This window comes from Oncorhynchus tshawytscha, linkage group LG13 (genome assembly GCF_018296145.1).
Source record: "Oncorhynchus tshawytscha isolate Ot180627B linkage group LG13, Otsh_v2.0, whole genome shotgun sequence".
Taxonomy (NCBI): Eukaryota; Metazoa; Chordata; class Actinopteri; order Salmoniformes; family Salmonidae; genus Oncorhynchus; species Oncorhynchus tshawytscha.
This window is the reverse complement of record NC_056441.1, coordinates 46,152,176-46,174,528: the sequence shown is the minus strand read 5'-3', so window position 1 is coordinate 46,174,528 and position 22,353 is coordinate 46,152,176. Positions and strand designations below refer to the sequence as shown.

The 22,353-nt window shown below is 44.0% G+C and overlaps 1 protein-coding gene across 7 annotated transcripts in view; it reads left to right on the top strand.

Annotated features, from left to right (window-relative positions):
- Positions 1 to 22,353, top strand: part of LOC112265009 (protein furry homolog) — a 212,100-nt gene that overhangs the window by 163,505 nt on the left and 26,242 nt on the right. For 4 of the 7 annotated variants that reach the window (XM_042295783.1, XM_042295781.1, XM_042295784.1 and 1 more), the window contains 7 exons: positions 4,011 to 4,085; positions 5,024 to 5,197; positions 5,828 to 5,836; positions 11,170 to 11,370; positions 11,935 to 12,084; positions 13,092 to 13,252; positions 13,560 to 13,767. In XM_042295783.1, coding sequence (XP_042151717.1) covers positions 4,011 to 4,085; positions 5,024 to 5,197; positions 5,828 to 5,836; positions 11,170 to 11,370; positions 11,935 to 12,084; positions 13,092 to 13,252; positions 13,560 to 13,767 — 978 coding nt within the window. The remainder of the gene's footprint in view (positions 1 to 4,010; positions 4,086 to 5,023; positions 5,198 to 5,827; positions 5,837 to 11,169; positions 11,371 to 11,934; positions 12,085 to 13,091; positions 13,253 to 13,559; positions 13,768 to 22,353) is intronic. The other 3 variants (XM_024441990.2, XM_024441992.2, XM_042295782.1) reach the window with 2 other exon arrangements.

Sequence of the window (22,353 nt, the reverse complement as noted above, 5' to 3'; positions counted from 1 at the left end):
CTTCTTTCTGCTTTGTGTGCGTTAGCCTACCTATTGTGTTAAATGTGCATATCTTTGCATTGTTCACACATTCGCTACTTCAACATTAGCCTACCTCTCCTAGTTGGGCGTGAGAGTAGGCTGCCTATATAGGCAGAGAGTCACATGGCAGTTAACTTGAATATGAAATTAACTTAATTATGATTAGACTGAAGTTTACTACGGTCTCTGTAAATGATTATTGATAATGGAAGAAGTGGAGGGCGCTCAACCAACGTGAGTCGAAGTGCAATCAAAAAATGGAATCATCATTGAAAAGGCACAACGCACACACAGGTTAGGTTACTATGGTGAGCACCGGTGAGCCTATTCATTTAAGTATTGATTACCCTTTTATTTGCCTCTGCCTGCAAGTTGTCCTCCTAATAGGTGGGCAATATTCTATTGGACTAAGCAAAACGTAGCAAGCGTCTCATTCATGCTGCTTACAGTTCAGTAGCTACCTGCGAGATCAGGTGTGGTCTCAATTAAATAGCGTATTATATAGCCTATGCATGTGTGAAGAAGCACGGGGCAGTTATCTTTCCAAGGATATGTACTTCCTTAATAGGCCTATGATTAGGCTATAGTTTACATTGCCTAGAAATAGGCTTAAATATTGACAGTCTGAAAGTCTTGCCACTCCCCATTTAATTGCTTATTGGCTGATATAGCCCAGTAATACAATATAAGGCCCATGTAAGAATCTCTGGTAATTGAACCTATTTCTTAAGTTATTTTTGCAAGTTTGAAATTGCTTATAGGGTGCAAAATTGCTGGGACCATGGCTGGCAAGTGAGCTGTGTCACATACTGCGGTTGGGTTTGGGACCAGTTCTTGCGGTAGTGTGTGGGTGTCAGACAGAAGGCCAGCGGGTGCGGGTGGGAGCGGGATAAAGAAATCGGTCCAGCGCAGACCTCTACCGTGCATCATGACAGGGAAATCTGTAACATTACAGGTGTTTATTACTGTCAGTGTGAAAAGTAGGTAATTGGCTAGGGAAACTGACAGATCAATAACGTTACATTGCCATTCTGACTAATTAAACTCACATTGCACTGAAAAAACGTCAGAATATCAATCTTCAATTGTTGGCCGATGGGTTCATCATTTGATTCCGGTCTAGTTTGATTAAGGCAGAAAGAATATCTAATGTTAGCCAACTTTTTGCCAGAGCTCTCTAACGGTATATCAACTGGTGAAAGCTTGCCAAGTTCATTTACTTCTGAAATTAGACTAAACAAAGGCTACAAAATATTTCCATCCAAACAGCTGTTAGATAGTAATACTAGCCACGTCATACTGCTCTCTGACAGATACAGTTGAAGTCGGAAGTTTACATACACATAGGTTGGAGTCATTAAAACTTGTTTTTTAACAACTCCACAAATGTTTTGTTAACAAACTACAGTTTTGGCAAGTCAGTTAGGACCTCTACTTTGTGCATGACGCAAGTACTTTTTCCAACAATTGTTTACAGATAGATTATTTCACTTATAATTCACAGTATCACAATTCCAGTGGGTCAGCACTAAGTTGACTGTGCCTTTTTAAACAGCTTGGAAAATTCCAGAAATGTATGTCATGGCTTTAGAAGCTTCTGGTAGGCTAATTGACATAATTTGAGTCAATTGGAGGTGTACCTGTGGATTTATTTCAAGGCCTACCTTCAAACTCAGTGCCTCTTTGCTTGACATCATGGGAAAATCAAAAGAAATCAGCCAAGACCTCAGAAAAAAATGTGTAGACCTCCACAAGTCTGGTTCATCCTTGGGAGCAATTTCCAAATGCCTGAAGGTACCACGTTCATCTGTACAAACAATAGTACGCAAGTATAAACACCATGGGACCACGCAGCCGTCATACCGCTCAGGAAGGAGACGCGTTCTGTCTCCTAGAGATGAACGTACTTTGGTGCGAAAAGTGCTAATCAATCCCAGAACAACAGCAAAGGACCTTGTGAAGATGCTGGAGGAAACGGGTACAAAAGTATCTATATCCACAGTAAAACAAGTCCTATATCGTTATAACCTGAAAGGCTGCTCAGCAAGGAGGAAGCCACTGCTCCAAAACTGCCATAAAAAAGCAAGACTATGTTTTGCAACTGCACATGGGGACAAAGATCGTACATTTTGAAGAAATGTCCTCTGGTCTGATGAAACAAAAATAGAATGGCCAGTTTGGCCATAATGACCATTGTTATGTTTGGAGGAAAAAGCGGGAGGCTTGCAAGCCAAAGAACACCATCCCAACTGTGAAGCACGGGGGTGGCAGCATCATGTTGTGGAGGTGCTTTACTGCAGGAGGGACAGGTGCACCTCACAAAATAGATGGCTTCATGAGGAAAGGAAAATGAAGTGGATATATTGAGGCACCATCTCAAGACATCAGTCAGGTAGTTAAAGCTTGGTCGCAAATGGGTCTTCCAAATGGACAATGACCCCAAGCATACTTCCAAAGTTGTGGCAAAATGGCTTATGGACAACAAAGTCAAGGTATTGGAGTGGCCAACACAAAGCCCTGACATCAATCCTGTAGAAAATTTGTGGGCAGAACTAAAAAAGCTTGTACGATCAAGGAGGCCTACAAACCTGACTCAGTTACACCAGCTCTGTCAAGAGGAATGGGCCAAAATTCACCCAACTCATTGTGGGAAGTCTACCCGAAACATTTGACCCAAGTGAAACAATTTAAAGGCAATGCTACCAAATACAAATTTAGCAAGCTGAAATAATTCTCTCTACTATACATTCTTAGGATCAGCATTTGATTTTATCTGACCTAAGACAGGGAATTTTTACTAGCATTAAATGTCATGAATTTTGAAAAACTATGTTTAAAGGTATTTTGCTAAGGTGTATGTAAACTTTTGACAAACTAGAAGACTTAAAGTACTGAGGCTAGATATGACCTGGCTGTGGTAGCTACTAGCTAGTGTAGCTTATTCCTTCATCTCAGTCGGGAGGGGATGAAACATTACCTTACATTTCATTTACAGTACTAGCTCAGCACTGCGACTAAACACTAGTTTAGTTTTTTTTCTGTAAAGTTAAACAATTGTTACCTTACTAGCTATATCAGTCAACTAAAGAGTAACCCATTTCTGATCTGCTTCCTTTTACAACTTGGTGAAAGAGAAGAGTGCAACATATACACCTTGAACTATGCTCAACTCTGCCATGCTGGTCCAGCCAGCCTTCCAGAAGCTTTGCCTTCACACGGCCTGTCAGCCCGTTCTGTGGTGTCTGCGGTCCTAAATCCAGATGTCTAAACACTCCAAACAGTCTACCCAACCACACATTTGTCTATTTTTAAAAAAAATCAATCTAAAGCTGGTGTAGGGACAAAAATGCAATTTCAGAATGTGAGGTGGCTGTTTGGAGTGTTTAGACATCTGGATTTAGGACCATGTGGACACCACAGAACGGGCAGACAGGCCGTGTGAAGGCAAAGCCTCTGGAAGGCTGGCTGGACCAGCACGACAAAGTTGAGCATAGTTCAATGTGTATGTGTTGCGCTCTTGGCTAGAGTCAACGATACGTCAAATCTTCTAAACTTGTGTGATGACAGAAATATTAGAGTACATTTCTGTGTACTTTAAGTAGAACAAATATTCCTATGGTGTTCAAGTTATCCAATGTTTACAGTGGGCAGGAACAGGGTAGTCTTTTTAAAGGAAACAACAGAAGTAAAAAGAGTCTGTGTAGCTTAAAGGAAATTTTACTCAACTATCTTTTAGTATTGTGATCTACGGTTAATGCAATCACAAAATTGTGCATGACAACAGCCACGTTTTCAAGATGGAGGGCAGTGATGATGCATTTCCTTGAAAGAGTTGCACAGTCAGATCATGTTTTTATATTTATATTGACGTAATCTGATTTGTTGCGTCGCTGTCCGCTCAGAGGTCCTACTCCACAATCTGAACAACGCAGCTCTGCTCTGCTCTGGTGGGACGTCACCTCACTTCTCTCTTCTCTCCATATCTGCAGAAGAGGACACGGGAGAAGCTGGTGAATGTGTTGTGTCTGTGTGGACAGGGATTGGGGCTCACCAAAAATCCTTCGGTGAGACACACACACACACACACAGTTAATGTTGAGTATTCATAAAAGTTACCTTTTTTGTTCAGAATCACTGAAAGAAAGCAGCAGTCATCACTTATTCAACAATTAGACACACTGATTGTGATAATGGCCTACTCATATTGCAGGCATTTTGTGAAAGTTATACACTGAGTGCACAAAACATTAGAAACACCTGCTCTTTCCATGACAGACTGACCAGGTGAAAACTATAATCCCTTATTGATGTAACCTGTTACATCCACTTCAATCAGTGTAAATAAAGGGGAGGAGACTGGTTAAAGATTTTTACGCCAAATTGAGAGGCTGATTGTGTATCTGTGCAATTCAGAGGGTGAATGGGAAAGACTTAAGTCCCTTTTGAACAGGGTATGGTAGTAGGTGGCAGTCGCACCTGTTTAAGTGTGCCAAGAACTGCAACGCTGCTTGGTTTGGCACGCTCAACAGTTTCCCGTGTGTATCAAGAATGGTCCACCTCTCAAAGGACATCCATCCAACTTGACAACTGTGGGAAGCATTGGAGTCAACGTGGCCCAGCATCCCTGTGGAATGCTTTCGACACCTTGTAAAGTCCATCCCTGACGAATTGAGGCTGTTCTGAGGGGGTCCAACTCAATATTATAAAGGTGTTCCTAATGTTTTGTGCACTCAGTATGTATGGTTACACATCATTCTTAACCCCTCAACAATGCCATAGTAGTGCCTTAAGATTGTCTAACATGACTGGTTATTTAATATGGAAGACGTTTCAAAAATAGACATAGTAATAATGTTTATGCACCGTGATCCCATATGAAAAAGATTGATGAGAATTATATTTGTTTGATATGAATTGTAGATTTAAGCATGCTTTTTTTTAATGGAGTGTGGTACTCCCACGTATGCTTTTAACACACCCCTATGTGTCCTCCCGTCCCCAGGTGATCTTCTCCAGCTGTGGCGAGCTGGACCTGATGGATCTGCAGCCCAGCCTGGTGTCATCTGAAGAGGGGACTCAGGAGCAGGACAACAACATGGATGACACCACGTCCGAACAACAATTCAGAGTCTTCAGAGACTTTGACTTCCTGGACGTGGAGCTAGAAGAAGGAGAGGTGAGATTGGTTGATTGATTTGATCATTTAAAAACATAATTCTAATCAGGCACCTGGATGCAAGGCCTTTGAAATCATTGAGGATAAACGCAAAACAAAAACAGCTTATTACAGTTTATTTCCAATGTGGTCCTCTGGTTTAAGCAGGCAAGCTGACTGTCAGGGCTGAGAATATTTAGTGGTGTGTAAAAGGGTGGAAGATGTGAATGCATTGGCCAAATCACTCACAACCCATAAATTCCCTGGATGTAGTGTTGCAGTGCACAGAAGTACTTAGTGTGTAGTGCTGTTATGGAACCTCAGTCTCCGAAACCTTATGATAGAGGTAAAAAAAATCATCATCATAATCATTAAGTACTGTGTACATATGACACTAATGTACACAGTATTAGTGTAATCATTAAATCCGAGAGCTAGAAACGTTCTCAATCCCAAATGAGTGTCTCAACCATACGAATGGAATTACTAGAAGGGGCATCTCAATGAAGCCATAATGGGTGGCCCTTTATAATTCTATGGTCTCAACAGATCTCCAGGACACTTTGTTGTGACTACTTTCATTTCTTCTCTTCTATCGTCTAATGTAATGTGGGTTTATTTTTTTCTGTTTTTGTCTGTGCCACCATCTAGGAGATCCAGGTAAGTCCAGTCATGTTGCAATGCAATTACTGTATTGTGTAGATGGAATGTAGTGGGATGTAGTAGTCTATGGATCCAAACAGTACCCTATTCCCTATGTAGTGTACTACTTTTTACCAGAGCTCTACAGTAGTGCACTACATAGGGTGGATTCTTTCCCTATGGAGGTGTGTGATACAGTAGCACTGTGCATGCTCACGCACATTTTTGGAGTGTGTTCAGGGTTTACTCACCCTAATGTTAAGTCAAGTCCTCACTTAAGACTCTACACTTCATGTCAGGGCCTGTGTTCTTAGTACTTCCTGTCAGAGGGATACTATAGCATCATGTAGCTCAGACGTGACCTAACAGAATCCCATCAACACACATTACACACAACCTTCCATTCACTGGATATGAGCAGACTTATTGCTCTTAAACGAGTAGTATGCAACTTAATAATCAGCTGTTGATCACTGAGGTAATGTCCCAAATGCACCCTACACAATGCACTACTTACAGATTCCTCTCCATTTATGTTGCATTTGCTCAGATTATTTTTTAATACCAGTCATGTACAGTGAATTATGTTAGAATGGCATTGATTCTAATACATGTCAATCATTTCCATAATAATAACACTATGTACATATGTAGAAAAACAAAAAGGGCAAAACCCCACCCCATCTGTCATCCCAGCTAGCAACAAACGTCATTAGGTCATTACCTAACATTTTCATAGCAATGTTCCAGTGATGTGCAAGGACTATTTTCAAGAGACCATCTCCTTAATATCAAACAGAACTTACCCAGAACGTGGTTACCGTGTTCTCTGAATATTCAATTTTAGTTTTCTAGACACGTTTCATGGGATCATTGTAAGAAGATTAATGTGTCCAGTTTTCTTAGGGTTAGGAGGATATCTAATCAACGTCACACCAAACATACACAGAACATGGTTGCCATGTTCTCAGACTATAAGTCATTCATTTTCTAGATAGGTTTCATGGGAACGTTGCAAGAACTTTCCTGTGTACAAGGACGTTTAAAACAGGACGTTCTGTCATGGTCCCCTGGAGGTTTTTGTCTAGTTCCCAGCTTTTTCTAGGGACTTCCCTAAAGAAGTTTTTAGGCCTATGCCTGATGGTCCTAAAGAAACGTTCCCCCGGAAGAAAAATACTTGTTTCTTTACACACCACCCCTTATTATGGTTGCCGAGCCCATCGCCCTGATTGGTGAACCACTTATCAATTTACAGCTTTTTGTCTGTTTGCAAGGTTAGGGACACCCACACACACAAACAGTACTTTCAACACGCAATGTTTTCAACTTACATATTTGAAACACTTTGCTATACAAGATTATATTGTGCATGTTCATATACAGTGCTTTCAGAAAGTATTCACGCCCCTTGACTTTTTCCACACTTTGTTATGTTACAGCCTGAATTTAAAATTGATTAAGTTCAGATTTTGTGTCACTGGTCTACACACAATACCCCATAATGTCGGAATGGAATTATGTTGTCAGTGTCCTGAATACAAAGTGTTATGTTTGGGGCAAATACAACACATCATAGAGTACCACTCTTCATGTTTTCAAGAATGGTGGTGGCTGCATTATGTTATCAGTATGCTTGTCATCGGCAAGGACTAGGGAGTTTTTTTAGGAGAAAAAGAAATGTAATAGAGCTAAGCACAAGCAAAATCCTAGAGGAAAACCTAGTTGTGCTTTCCAACAGATACTGGGAGACAAATTCACCTTTCAGCAGTACAATAACCTGAAAGAAAAGAGAAACTCGCACACTGCTCTTGCTAGTATCACTGTTCTTTATTAAGCTTATGTATCGGCCTCAAGGCCTTAGTCAGAGCTTTTAATAAAGAACAGTGATACGCTGGAGTTGCTTACCAAGACATTGAATTTTCCTGAGTGGCCTAGCTACAGTTTTGACTTAAGTCGGCTTGAACTTTAATGGCAAGACTTGAAAATCCCACGTAACACAACAACAACAAAGTCAAGGAGTGTGAATACTTTCTGAAAGACACAGTAATTATTATTACCTGGTGTTTGAACTCAGATCTTGGGTCACGGCATTCTGATCTTCTTGCTACTCCACAATGTGTGTGTCAGTTGTTAGTTAATCTGATTATTGTCTCATCGTTGATTTGATTGACTTATTTCATACATTTTAGGGGTTGTCTGTTTTATTTATCTCATATTGGTGGGCATATTACTCTGTTTAATGTTACTCCAATGAAAAATAATGTATTTTTGATTTAGTGTACTTTTTACTTCAAAGTTTTACATTGTCGGTGAAATCAGTCTTTGACGGTGGTGTAGCAGTAAGATCAGTATGCCGTGAACCGAGAGGTTATTTGTTAAAAAGTGAAGAAGAATTACTGGAAATGAACATGCACAAAGTGTCAAATATGTTAGCTGAAAACGATGTATGTTGATAGCACTGTTTGTTTGTCCCTTGCCAACAGAAAAAGAGCTGTAAATGTATCAGTGGTTCACCAATCAGGACCTTGATGGGCTCAGCAACCGTAACAAGGGGTGATATGTAAAGAAACACTTTTTTTTCTCCGGAGAACATTTCTTTGGGAGCATCGGGATGTCCTAAAAAATGTATTTGGGGACGTCACAGGAACAACCCGGGAACTAGACAAAAACCTCCAGGGGACCATGACTTCACATTTCAAATTTTAGTCATTTAGTAGACAATGTTATCGAGAGCGACTAACCATTTAGGTAGGTGAGACAACGCATCACAATCATATCAAGTACATTTTCCCTCAACATTCATCAGCACAGTTAGTGCTAGTGGGAAAAGACGAGTGCATTTTATTTTGGGGGGGGTTCGGAGGCACTGAGTTATTTACGATACTCTTCAAAGAGGTAAGATTTCATGCGATTTTCGAAAGATGGGCCTGGACTTTGAGGGGAAGCTTTTTCCACCATTGGGGTACTAGGACATAGAGCTTTGACTGGGCTGAGCGGAAGCTGACCTCCCGTAGGGGTGGGAGGGCCAAGAGACCAGAAGTGGCGGAATGGAGTACTCGGGTTAGGATTTAAGGTTTGAGAATAGCCTGACGGTAAGGAGGTGCAGTTCCCCTTGCTGCTCCATAGGCAAGCACCAGGGTCTTGAAGATGATGCGAGCTTCGACTGGAAGCCAGTGTGTGGAGGAGTGGGTGAACTTAGGAAGGTTGAACACCATGGAGATGACAAGTGCCTGGATTAGAACCTGCACCGTTTCCTGTGTGAGGAAAGGTCGTACTCTATGGATTTTGTAGAGCATGAACCTGCAGGAGCGAGTCACTGATTTGCAGAAATTGACAGTGTTGTCCAGGGTCACGCCAAGGTTCTTTACTCTCTGGGAGGGGGACACCGTGGAGTTGTCAACCGTGATGGAGAGGTCTTGGAGCAAGCAGGCCTTTCCCGGGAGGAAGAGCAGCTCCGTTTTGTTGAGATTGAATTTGAGGTTTCGGTCCGACATCCAAGCTGAGATGTCTGCCAGGCACGCAGAGATGCGTGTCGCCACCTGGGTATCAGAGGGGCAGAGGACAATAGTGGTTGAGTGTCATCCGCATAGAAATGATAAGTGAGACCATGTGAGGATATGACTGAGCCGAGTGACTTCGAAAAGTGGAGAGGGTCTAGAACCGAGCCCTGGGGGGCACCAGTAGTGAGAGCACGTGGTGCAGGGACAGATCCTCGGCACGCCACCTGGTAGGAGTGACCGTCCAGGTAGGATGCAATGCAAGAATGAGCCCAACCCTGAAAGGGTGGAGAGGAGGATCTGATGGTTCATGGTGTCAAAGGCAGCAGGTAGACTTAGGAGAGCGTTTGGCAGAGCGGAGAGCCTTTGTGACACAGAGGAGAGTGGTCTCAGTTGGTTGAGTCGCCTTGAAGCCTGACTGGTTAGGGTCAAGAAGATTATTCTGATAATAACGAGAGAGTTGGTCAGAGACCGTACGCTCAAGTGTTTTGGAAATAAAAGAAGGGATACTGGTCTGTAGTTTTTAACGTCAGCGGGGTCAAGTGTTGGTTTCTTGAGGAGGGGACCGACTCTGGCCATCTTGAAGTAAGAGGGGACGCAGCCAGTGGTCAGGGATGTGGGGAATAGGAGAAACAATAAGGAAATGACTAAGGAAATGTTCTAACTCTAACGTTAAAACATGCTAAATAGGTTCTCAGGAGGTTTTTGCTAACATACATATGTTCCCCTAACTAATGGAAAACTGGACACTCAAACATCAGGGGAACGTTATGGGTAACATTACAAAAACATTCTCTTTCCCTAGAATTGTTAGCTGGGACTGCAGGCAGGCTCAAACAGATCTGGGACCAGGCTAGCCCTGGCTTTCCACCAGAGTAAAATATTATGAAGCTAGTCAGTCACCACAGGTCCAGGATCTGTCCTGCCTGATGTGGTGACCTGGACTGTATTCCAAATGGCACCCTATTCCCTTTATAATGCACTACTTTTGACCAGGGCTCATAAGAAAGTAGGGTGCCATATGAAATGCAGCCTTGAGGAGGCTGGTTGGATTCTCCAGAATCGTGACCTGATGGAAAGTAATTTGGCATCTGAACTGGTGTAGGATGACGTTTCCACTAGACACATCTTGGGTCAGTTTTGCATTTTCCCCTGTAATGATTGGGGGAGGGGAAGCTGTACCTAGAGGAAACTTCACCCAGGAGGATCTGAAACTAGACTGAGGCCATTAGGCTCAGGGGGATGATAATACTACACAATATTTAGGAAGTCCAAAAAGCTCCCAGTGGAGTCATACTCAAGTTGTTTTTCAGTTTTTGTTAAGAGGGCTATTTTGATTTGATCCATTGGAAAGTTTTTTTTGTGATGCTCTAAAAGATTACTTTTTCACGTGACTTGCCAAACCGTACTGTGCTGTCTTGGATATTTTCTGTTCACGTGGTCCATCAGCACAGTTCCAGCAACTGTGGTTGAATGTGTAACCATGCTAGGGTAGTACATCTCAGCTTGGCTTGTATCACCTCCGCTCAGTAGTGTGAAATGGTATAAGTGAGGCTGTTGACATTGTCATTGGGTAACTCTCCCATGAAGATCAGCCTTGATTTGACTTTCACTGCATGGTCAAGTATTTGTGGCTGCTGGTTACTCTGTGTGTGTGTGTGTGTGTGTGTGTGTGTGCGTAAACCCCTGTGTGTGCATGCATGTGTTTAGACCACTGTGTATGTATGTGTGTGCGTGTGGTGTGTAGACCCCTTTTTGTGTGTGTGTCTGCGTAGACCCCTGTGAGTGTGTATGTGTGAGGCATCTGGCTCTGTGTCGTCTAGTTTCTTAAAGCTGTGTGGATCGTCCTCGCAGGGGGAGACGATGGACAGCTTCAACTGGGGGGTGCGGAGACGCTCCATGGATAGCCTGGACAGGAGTGACATGGTGCCCCTGGATGATAGTGAGCTGTCCAGCAGCACACCCAGCCTAGGCCAGTTCACCCACCAGGACTCAGAGGAATCCTCAGAGGAAGAGTCCATCACCGCCAGCCAGATCCTCTCTCACTCCCAGGTGGTACGTCTCTCTAACCACAGACCTAGGATCAGATTATCCCCCCCCCAATCCTAACCTTAACTATTGGGGGGATTAAATAATATCTGACCTTTTTGTATAAACGGTTACAATTGCTAGGACACAACCAGGAGGCATGCTCTGCTGCTCTGTGCTTATCCCATACAATTCTGCTCAAATACTTTGTTTACACTATGTATTGTGGAATGGTTTTCTCTCACAACAGTTGCCTCGTGCATGATGTCCTGACTAGCAGATCTGGGTTCAAATAGTATTTGTTTTCTTCAAAGTACTTCAAGCTCGATCAAGTTCATGGAACCAATGGAATGGTCCCAAAAGTGCAAATCTCGCCCATCTGGCACTGGTTCAAGTTGTATTTGTTTCCTTCCAAATACTTCAAGCTCGATTGAGCTCGCCTGGTGCCATAGAACCAAGGTAATAGTCCGTAAGTGTAAACCTAGCCGATCGATCAATCCAAATATTTGAAAGAAAGCAAATACTATTTTAACCCGGATCTGATGATTAGACTGGAGGAGGACTCTGAGCTGTACTTTTGTCTCGTTGCAGATTGTGAATCTCTCCCCCACCGAGGAGGTCAATCAACTGGACTCTCTGTACACCTCCGGTGACAACTCATCTGCTGACCCTCCTCTTCCCCCTCTGCACACCCGAACGTCCAGTTTCGAGATCTCGCTGGCAGAGAATTCAATGTCGAGGGTGAATAAGTACATCAGTGTCTGAGATATGGGCGCCCACTCACTCCTATTCCTCCCATCAACGCTGCCAAATAATACAATTATATCCTATCCTTTCGCAGTTCGATTTTAGCGATAAGTGTTGATGTTTCTCAATAAAGTATTATGTGTATTTCTCTGTGAATCTTCAAGATTTTCTCCAGAGAGGATATGGCAGGACCCCGTCTGTAGTCTTCAGCTTCTAGTTAGCTGCATGTCACAGTTAAATCTTCTAATACCTGCTCTTACACCTATTATCTAATGTGTTGGGTCATGGGCTGGTTGGTGCTGCAAATTCTTCCATTTATATTCAATACTATCTTTTGAGGAATAGTATTGCTGTGTTCTTGGGGTTTTGTGGTTGTTTGGTAGCAAGGTGGTTCTCTTTCTGTGTCTGAAACAATTGGCATAATTTGTACACACTCGTGAAAACGTAACCAAATGTGAAATTAAACACAGTATCTTTGTCCATTGGAAAGGGCAGTGTGCCTATCATTTATTCCTAATACTGTACTTTCAAAAAATGTCTTACCTTTAGGAGGAAAGTGTCATAATTGTGAGTCATTCTCATCATTCAGCAATATTATGCATATTCCCCCAAAAGCACATAATCAAGAATATTTGAGTGCATGTAATAATAATGGATTCATGGAGTGCTTTAACACAGTGCTCTCAGTGATTTACCGTCACTCACTGGATTCCGTCAGTAGAACCCCATCAGTGTTTCCCAAAACCTGTCCTCAAGTAACTACAGCCAGTTTTGAAGTACTGGAATAGATCAAATTGGCTGGGGGTACTACACTGAGTGTGCTTCCCAAATAGCACCCTTTTCCCTATATAGTGCACTACTTTTGACCAGAGCCCTATGAACCCTAGTCAAAGTAGTGCACTACCTCGGGAGTAGGGTGCCATTTGGAACGCAACCTGATATTGCCCATCTGATGCCGGCACTTCGAGTAAGTCCCTCCCTCCTTTCCTCTCTCCCTCAAGGCTGAGGTATCAGTAGAAGACACGAACATCCATGAGGATGACCTGTCCATCAGTGACCTCCTGCCAGGCTTTGACTGCAGCGGCGACAGCTTCAGCCTGGAAAATCTGGCTCCGGGAGACGACCGAGGAGAACTGGACCTGGACTTCAGCGCACTGCCCAGGTACATAGCACTGTTCAGGTCTGTTAGAAGAAAATGTGGTTAATGAAAGAGTTTTTATAGTGCTTTATACATTTCAGGCCAATAAATGCTTATTAATTGTAATGGAATTGGTCATAAAATGTGATCATGAAAGTCTAATCAAACCTGCAACAGTGCTTTTGTCAGTATTTATAACCTTTTCATACTACTGAATGGTAAAATACTATTATGTAAGCAGACACAATATAGTTCTGGTCAGCATGAGGGTCTGAAAAGTGTTTTGGAGTGCTGCTATTTCTTCATGTGTGTGCCTGGTTTACCCCACCAGTCTCGGCGAGGAGGAGAGAGACGAGCTGATGGAGTCTCGTTCTTCCCTTCCTCCGTCACCCTTCTTCTCGGCCATCCTGGCGGCGTTCCAGCCGGCGGTGTGCGACGATGCCGACGAGGCGTGGCGGCGGCACATCAACCAGCTGGTGTCCGACTCGGACGGCTCCTGCGCCATCTACACCTTCCAAGTCTTCTCCTCCTTCTTCCAGGTAGATGGTGGATACACATTGCTCACTACCTGTGCTCTCCCCCCTGTGCGTTTATTTTTTTACAGCATGTGAAACAGTATCGTTGGTGGTAGCCTATCGAGCACAGTGTTTAAGCTGGCTAGCGAGAGCTTCCCTTTTCTGATTGGTTATCACAAAGTTGTGTTACTGAAATTCGCAACTATAGTTGCCAACAGTCAAATCTTAGAATGTCGCTTCGTGTCTCCTTCCATTGAAAATTATATATTTATTTTTTGTTGTTGCTGAAACGAGTAAACCATCTGAATCAAAAAGACTAGAAAAAAAGACTAGAAAAATGGCGCCGAAGAGGATTGTTGACGTTTTACATGCCCGTAATAAATTGTGCTATTTTGTAAATTTTTTGCATTGTTTGTAACTTGTTTTTTAAAACTTATTTTGCACATAATGTTGCTGCTACCGTCTCTTATGACCGAAAATAACTTCTGAACATCAACACTGGGATTACTCACCACGGACTGAAAGAAGCTTTTTTTTCTTTAAAACGAGCCCGATGAGAAAGACACTGCTCTCCCGGGAACAGGCCCAGAATCACAATTTGGTGAAGAAAAGACAGAGGAAAAGAGGACGCAGATCAGGCTGCCTTTTGAGAATCCGTAGGTGAGCGAGTAAAGTCCCATTGCCATCAATTCTACTTGCTAACATGCAATCATTGGAAAATAAAAATGGATGACCTACGATTATCCTACCAATGGGACATTAAGAACTGTAATATCCTACGTTTCACCGAGTCATGGCTGAACGACTACACAGACAATATAGAGCTGGAGGGATTTTCAATGCACCGGCAGAACAGAGAAGCTCTGGGGGGGGGGGGTGTCTTTTTGTCAATAACAGCTGGTGCGCGATGTCTTGAGGTATTGCTCGCCTGAGGTAGAGTACCTTATGATAAGCTGGAAACCACACTATCCCCAAGCGAGTATTCTTCTAAACTCAGCAAAAAAAGAAACGTCACTTTTTCAGGACCCTGTCTTTTCAAAGATAATTTGTAAAAATCCAAATAACTTCACAGATCTTCTTTTGTAAAGGGTTTAAACACTGTTTCCCATGCTTGTTCAACGAACCATAAACAATTAATGAACATGCACCTATGGTACGGTCATTAAGACACTAACAGCTTACAGACGGTAAGCAATTAAGATCACAGTTATGGAAACTTAGGATACTAAAGAGGCCTTTCTACTGACTCTGAAAAACACCAAAAGAAAGATGCCCAGGGTCCCTGCTCATCTGCGTGAACGTGCCTTAGGCATGCTGCAAGGAGGCATGAGGACTGCAGATGTGGATGCCCTGCAGATGCCAGGGCAATAAATTGCAATGTCCGTACTGTGAGACACCGAAGACAGAGCTACAAGGAGACAGGATAGACAGCTGATCGTCTTCGCAGTGGCAGACCACGTGTAACAACACCTGCACAGGATCGGTACATCCGAACATCACACCTGCAGGACAGGTACAGGATGACAACAACTGCCCAAGTTACACCAGGAATGCACAATCCCTCCATTAGTGCTCAGACTGTCCACAATAGGCCGAGAGAGGCTGGACTGAGGGCTTGTAGACCTGTTATAAGGCAGGTCCTCACCAGACATCACTGGCAACAACGTCACCTAGGGGCACAAACCCACCGTCGCTGTACCAGACAGGACTGGCAAAAAGTGTTCTTCACTGACGAGTCAGTTTTGTCTCACCAGGGTTGTTGGTTGGATTCGCGGTTACCTTTGAAGGAATGAGTGTAACACCGAGGCCTGTACTCTGGAGCGGGATCGATTTGGAGGTGGAGGGTCCGTCATGGTCTGGGGCGGTGTGTCACAGCATCATCAGACTGAGCTTGTTGTCATTGCAGGCAATCTCAACGCTGTGCATTATAGGGAAGACATCCTCCTCCCTCATGTGGTACCCTCCTGCAGGCTCATCCTGACACAACCCTCCAGCATGACAATGCCACCAGCCTACTGCTCGTTCTGTGCGTGATTTTCTTCAGGACAGGAATGTCAGTGTTCTGCCATGGCCAGCGAAGAGCCCGGATCTCAATCCCATTGAGCACGTCTGGGACCTGTTGGATCGGAGGGTGAGGGCTAGGGCCATTCCCTCCAAGAAATGTCTGGGAACTTGCAGGTACCTTTGGAAGAGTGGGTTAACATCTCACAGCAAGAACTGGCAAATCTGGTGCAGTCAATGAGGAGGAGATGCACTGCAGTATTTAGCAGCTGGTGGCCACACCAGCTACTGACTTGATTTTGACCACCCCTCCCCCCTTTGTTCAGGGACACATTATTCCATTTCTGTTAGTCACATGTCTGTGGAACTTGTTCAGTTTGTCTGTTAAATCTTGTGATGTTCATACAAATATTTACACATGTTAAGTTTGCTGAAAATAAACGCAGTTGACAGTGAGAGGATGTTTCTTTTTTTGCTGAGTTTATATTATTCGTAGCCATCTATTTACCACCACAGACCGATGTTGGAACTAAGAGATCACTCAACCAACCACCTATAAGGCCATAAGCAAACAAGAAAATGCTCACCCAGAAGCAGCTCTCCTAGTGGCCTAATGCAGGCAAACTTAAATCAGTTTAATCACATTTTTACCAGCATGTCACATGTTCAACCAGAGGAAAAAAAACTCTACACCACCTTTACTCCACACACAGAGATGCACACAAAGCTCTCCCCCGCCCTCCATTTGGCAAATCTGACCATAATTCTATCCTCCTGCTTACAAGCATAAACTAAAGGAGGTATCAGTGACTCGCTTAATACCGAAGTGGTCAGATGGTGCGGATGTTACACTACAGGACTGTTTTGCTAGCACAGACTGGAATATGTTCCGGGATTCATCCAGTGGCATTGAGGAGTATACCACCTCCAGGAATCGGCTTCATCAATAAGTGCATCGACGACGTCGTCCCCACAGTGACCGTATGCATATATCCCAACCAGAAGCCATTGATTAAAGGCAACATCCGCATCGCGCTAAAGGCTAGAGCTTCCGCTTTCAAGGAGCGGGACACTAATCTGGACACCTATAAGAAATCCCACGAACCATCAAACAAGCCAAGCGTCAATACAGGATTAAGATTGAATCCTACTACACCAGCTCTGACGCTTGTCGGATCTGGCAGGGCTTGAAAACTTTTACGGGCGACAAAGGGAATCCCAGACGTGAGCTGCCCAGTGACTCAAGCCTACAAGACGAGCTAAATGCCTTTTTATGCTCGCTTCGAGGCAAGCAACACTGAAGCATGCACAAGAGCACCAGCTGTTCTCGATTACTGTGTGATAACGCTCTCAGTAGCCGATGTGAGCAAGACCTTTAAATAGGTCAACGTTCAGAAAGCCGCGCGGCCAGATTACCAGGACGTGTACGCAAAGCATGCACGGACCAACTTAAGTGTCTTCACTGAGATTTTCAACCTTTTCCATGTAATACCTACATGTTTCAAGCAGACCACCATAGTCCCTGTGCCCAAGAACACAGAGGTAACCTGCCTAAATTATTACAGCCTCTTAGCACTCACGTCTGTAGCTATGAAGTGCTTTGAAAGGCTGGTCATGGCTCACATGAACAGCATCCTCCCAGATACCCTAGACCCACTGCAATTCGCATACCGCCCCAACAGAACCACAGATTACGCAATCTAAATTGCACTCCACACTGCCCTTTCTGCCCTTTCCCACCTTGACAAAAGGAACACCTATGTGAGAATGCTGTTCATTGACTACAGCTCAGCGTTCAACACCATAGTGCCCACGAAGCAAAGGACCCTGTAACTGGATCCTGGACTGACTGACGGGCCACACCCCGGGTGTTAAGGGTAATATTAAGCACGTCTGCCACGCTGATCCTCTGGGGTGTGTACTTAGTCCCCTCCTGTACTCCCTGTTTGCCCATGACTGTGGCCAAACACGACTCCAACACCATCATTAAGTTTGCTGACGACACCACAGTGGTAGGCCTGATCACCGACAACGATGACACGGCCTATAGGGAGCAGGTCAGATAACTGGCAGAGTGGTACCAGGACAACAACGTCTCCCTCAATGTGAGCAAGGAGCCAATCGTGGACTACAGGAAAACGGCGGGCCGAACAGGCCCCCATTTATCATCAACGGGGCTGTAGTGGAGCGAGAGTTTCAAGTTCCTTGGTGTCCATATCACCAACGGTCTATCATGGTCCAAACACACCAAGACAGTTGTGAAGAGGGCATGACAAAACCTTTAACCCCCTCAGGAGACTGAACAGCAAAGGACCTTGGGAAGATGCCGGAGGAAACGGGTACAAAAGTATCTATATCCACTGTAAAACGAGTCCTATATCGACATAACCTGAAAGGCCGCTCAGCAAGGAAGAAGCCACTGCTCCAAAAGAGCCATAAAAAAGCCGGACTATGGTATGCAACTGCACATGGGGACAAAGATGGTACTTTTTAGAGAAATATCCTCTGGTCTGATGAAACAAAAATAGAACTGTTTGGCATAATGACCATCGTTATGTTTGAAGGAAAAAGGGGGAGGCTTGCAAGCTGAAGAACACCATCCCAACAGTGAAGCATGGGGGTGGCAGCATCATGTTGTGGGGGTGCTTTGCTGTCGGAGGGACTGGATGCAATCTAGTTTGTGAAATACACATGAGGAAGGAAAGTTTATGGGAATATATTGAAGCAACATCTCAAGACATATGTCGGGAAGTTAAAGCTTGTTGCAAATGGGTCTTTCAAATGGACAATGACCCCAAGCATACTTCCAAAGTTGTGGCAAAATGGCTCAAGGACAACAAAGTCAAGGTATTGGAGTGGCCATCACAAAGCCCTGACCTCAATCCTATAGAACATTTGTGGGCAGATCTCAAAAAGCGAGCAACGAGGCCTACAAATCTGACATAGTTACACCAGCTCTGTCAGTAGGAATGAGCCAAAATCCACCCAACATATTGTGGGAAGCTTGTGGAAGGCTACCTGAACGTTTGACCCAAGTGAAACAATTTAAAGGCAATGTTACCAAATACTAATTGAGTGTATGTACACTTCTGACCCACTGGGAATGTGAAGAAAGAAATAAAAGCTGAAATAAATAATTCTCTCAACTGACATTTCACATTCTTCAAATAATGTGGTGATCCTAACTGAACTAAGATAGGGAATTTTCACTTGGATTACATGTTGGGAATTGTGAGAAACTAGGTTTAAATGTATTTGGCTAAGTGACTGTAAACTTCTGACTTCAACTGTATATAATAGGCGGTGTCAGAGGAAATCCCAAAACATTCGTCAGACTCCACTCAACCAAGTCAGACTGTTTTCTCTGCTACCTCACTGCAAGCGGTGCCGGAGAGCCAAGTCTAGGACCAAAAGGCTCCTTAAAAGCTTCTACCCCCAAGCCATAAGACTGCTGAACAATTAATCAAATAAACACCGGATTACGTTGACCCCCCCATTTGTTTTGTACACTGCCTACTCTCTTATCTATGCAGAATCACTTCACCCCTACATACATGTACAAATTACCTCTAACCTGTACCCCCACGCACTGACTCGGTACCGGTACCCCCTGTATATAGCCTCATTGTTGTGTTTTTATATATATATATATATATATACTGCTCAAAAAACTAAAGGGAACACTTAAACAACACAATGTAACTCCAAGTGAGATCAAACTGTCCACTGAGGAAGCAACACTGATTGGCAATAAATTTCACATGCTGTTGTGCAAATGGAATAGACAACTGGTGGAAATTATAGGCATTTAGCAAGACACTCCCAATAAAGGAGTGGTTTTGCAGGTGGTGACCACAGACCACTTCTCAGTTCCTATGCTTCCTGGCTGATGTTTTGGTCACTTTTGAATGCCGGCGGTGCTTTCACTCTAGTGGTAGCATGAGACGGAGTCTACAACCCACACAAGTGGCTCAGGTAGTGCAGCTCATCCAGGATGGCACATCAATGCGAGCTGTGGCAAGAAGGTTTGCTGTGTCTGTCAGCGTAGTGTCCAGAGCATGGAGGCGCTACCAGGAGACAGGCCAGTACATCAGGAGACGTGGAGGAGGCCGTAGGAGGGCAACAACCCAGCAGCAGGACCGCTACCTCCGCCTTTGTGCAAGGAGGAGCACTGCCAGAGCCCTGTAAAATGACCTCCAGCAGGCCACAAATGTGCATGTGTCTGCTCAAACGGTCAGAAACAGACTCCATGAGAGTGGTATGAGGGCCCGACGTCCCATAGGTGGGGGTTGTGCTTACAGCCCAACACCGTGCAGGACGTTTGGCATTTGCCAGAGAACACCAAGATTGGCAAATTCGCCACTGGCGCCCTGTGCTCTTCACAGATGAAAGCAGGTTCACACTGAGCACGTGACAGAGTCTGGAGACACCGTGGAGAACTTTCTGCTGCCTGCAACATCCTCCAGCATGACCGGTTTGGCGGTGGGTCAGTCATGGTGTGGGGTGGCATTTGCTCGCCAGAGGTAGCCTGACTGCCATTAGGTACCGAGATGAGATCCTCAGACCCCTTGTGAGACCATATGCTGGTGCGGTTGGCCCTGGGTTCCTCCTAATGCAAGACTATGCTAGACCTCATGTGGCTGGAGTGTGTCAGCAGTTCCTGCAAGAGGAAGGCATTAATGCTATGGACTGGCCCACCCGTTCCCCAGACCTGAATCCAATTGAGCACATCTGGGACATCATGTCTAGCTTCATCCACCAATGCCACGTTGCACCACAGATTGTCCAGGAGTTGGTGGATGCTTTAGTCCAGGTCTGAGAGGAGATCCCTCAGGAGACCCTCCGCCACCTCATCAGGAGCATGCCCAGGCGTTGTAGGGAGGTCATACAGGCACGTGGAGACCACACACTACTAAGCCTCATTTTGACTTTTTTTTTTAAAGACATTACATCAAAGTTGGATCAGCCTGTAGTGTGGTTTTCCACTTTAATTTTGAGTGTGACTCCAAATCCAGACCTCCATGGGTTGATACATTTGATTTCCATTTTTGTGTGATTTTTGTTGTCAGCACATTCAACTATGTAAAGAAAAGTATTTAATAATATTTCATTCAGATCTAGGATATTATTTTAGTGTTCCCTTTATTTTTTTGAGCTGTGTGTGTGTGTGTGTGTGTGTGTGTGTGTGTGTGTGTGTGTGTGTGAGAATTGGTTAAAAAAAATCTTAACTCTTCTTGATCTGCACTGTTGGTTAAGGGCTTGAAAGTAAGCATTTCACGGTAAGGTGTTGTATTCGGCGCATGTGACCAATTTTTTTAAGGTTGATTTGAAGAGAACCCTCATCCATGAAAGACTATCATGCATGTTGATGTTAGTTGTGTGTTGCAGTTAAAGGCAAGGTGTGCTGCTTTGTTTTCAACCAGCTGCAGCTTTCCTAGGTCTTTCTTTGCTGCACGTGACCATTACCTGACAATAATCAAGATGGGTAAAGATCAAAGCCTCAACAACTACTACAGTTTGTTCTGCGTTTTGACAAAGATCATCTTTTTATATAGGATTTACCTCCCCATCTTTGTCAATATGATTTGACCATGATAACTGACCATTCAATGTTACTTCTTCTTCAACTTCTTTAATGGTCACACCCTTTATGCACAACTCCAGTTGAGGTTAAGGTCTAAGAGAAGGCTTTGAACCAAATACAATGCTTTTGGTTTTAGATGTATTGAAGGCCAGTTTATTGTTAATTACCCATTCTGACTCTGACTGTAACTCCTTGCTAAGAGTCTCTGTGAGCTCACTGGCAGTAGGTGCAGAGGTGTAGAATGTGCAATCAGCATACATAGTCATTTTACAGCCCAAGGCAACTGACCTGAGGGGTACCGCACTGTCCATATGGGTATTTCTATAAGCTAGGGTATCAGTGAGCATTTCTTGTAGTGGACAAAATTCCACCAAGCCTATTAAAGGGTAAGGTGGAGCTCTCACCTTGTCCCCATCCATCAATCCCTATCATATTTCCAGAAGTGTCAAGAGTTTGGGCAGTAGTGGCTAGGGGGTTGTTTCTGGACAGGCCATGGGTATTATGGTAGTTCAGTTAGTCAGTCAATTTTTTAAAATATCAAATCAAAATCTAATTTATTTATAAAGCCCTTTTTACATCAGCAGATGTCATCAGATGTAGAAGTGCAGTGTCTAGGAAAAACTCCCTACAAAGGCTGGAATCTACAAAGAAACCTACAGACCCTGGTTCGATTACGGGCTGTATCACAACCGGCCATAATAAGGAGTCCCATAGGGCGGTGCACAATTTGCCCAGCGGCGTCTGGGTTAGGGAAGGGTTTGGCCGAGGTAGGCCGTCATTGTAAATAAGAATTTGTTCTTAACTGACTTGCATGGTTAAAAATAAAGGTTAAAAATGAGAGGAACCAGGCTCTGTGGGCTGGCCAGTCCTCTTCTGAGTGTGCCGAGTGGAGTATATGGCCATTAAGGCCAGATAGTTCTTCAAGATGTTCAAACGTTCATAGATGACCAGAAGGGTCAAATAAGAAATCTGTGTTTGTAGTGCGTGCAACAGATCAGCACCTCAGGAGTAAATGTCAGTTGGCT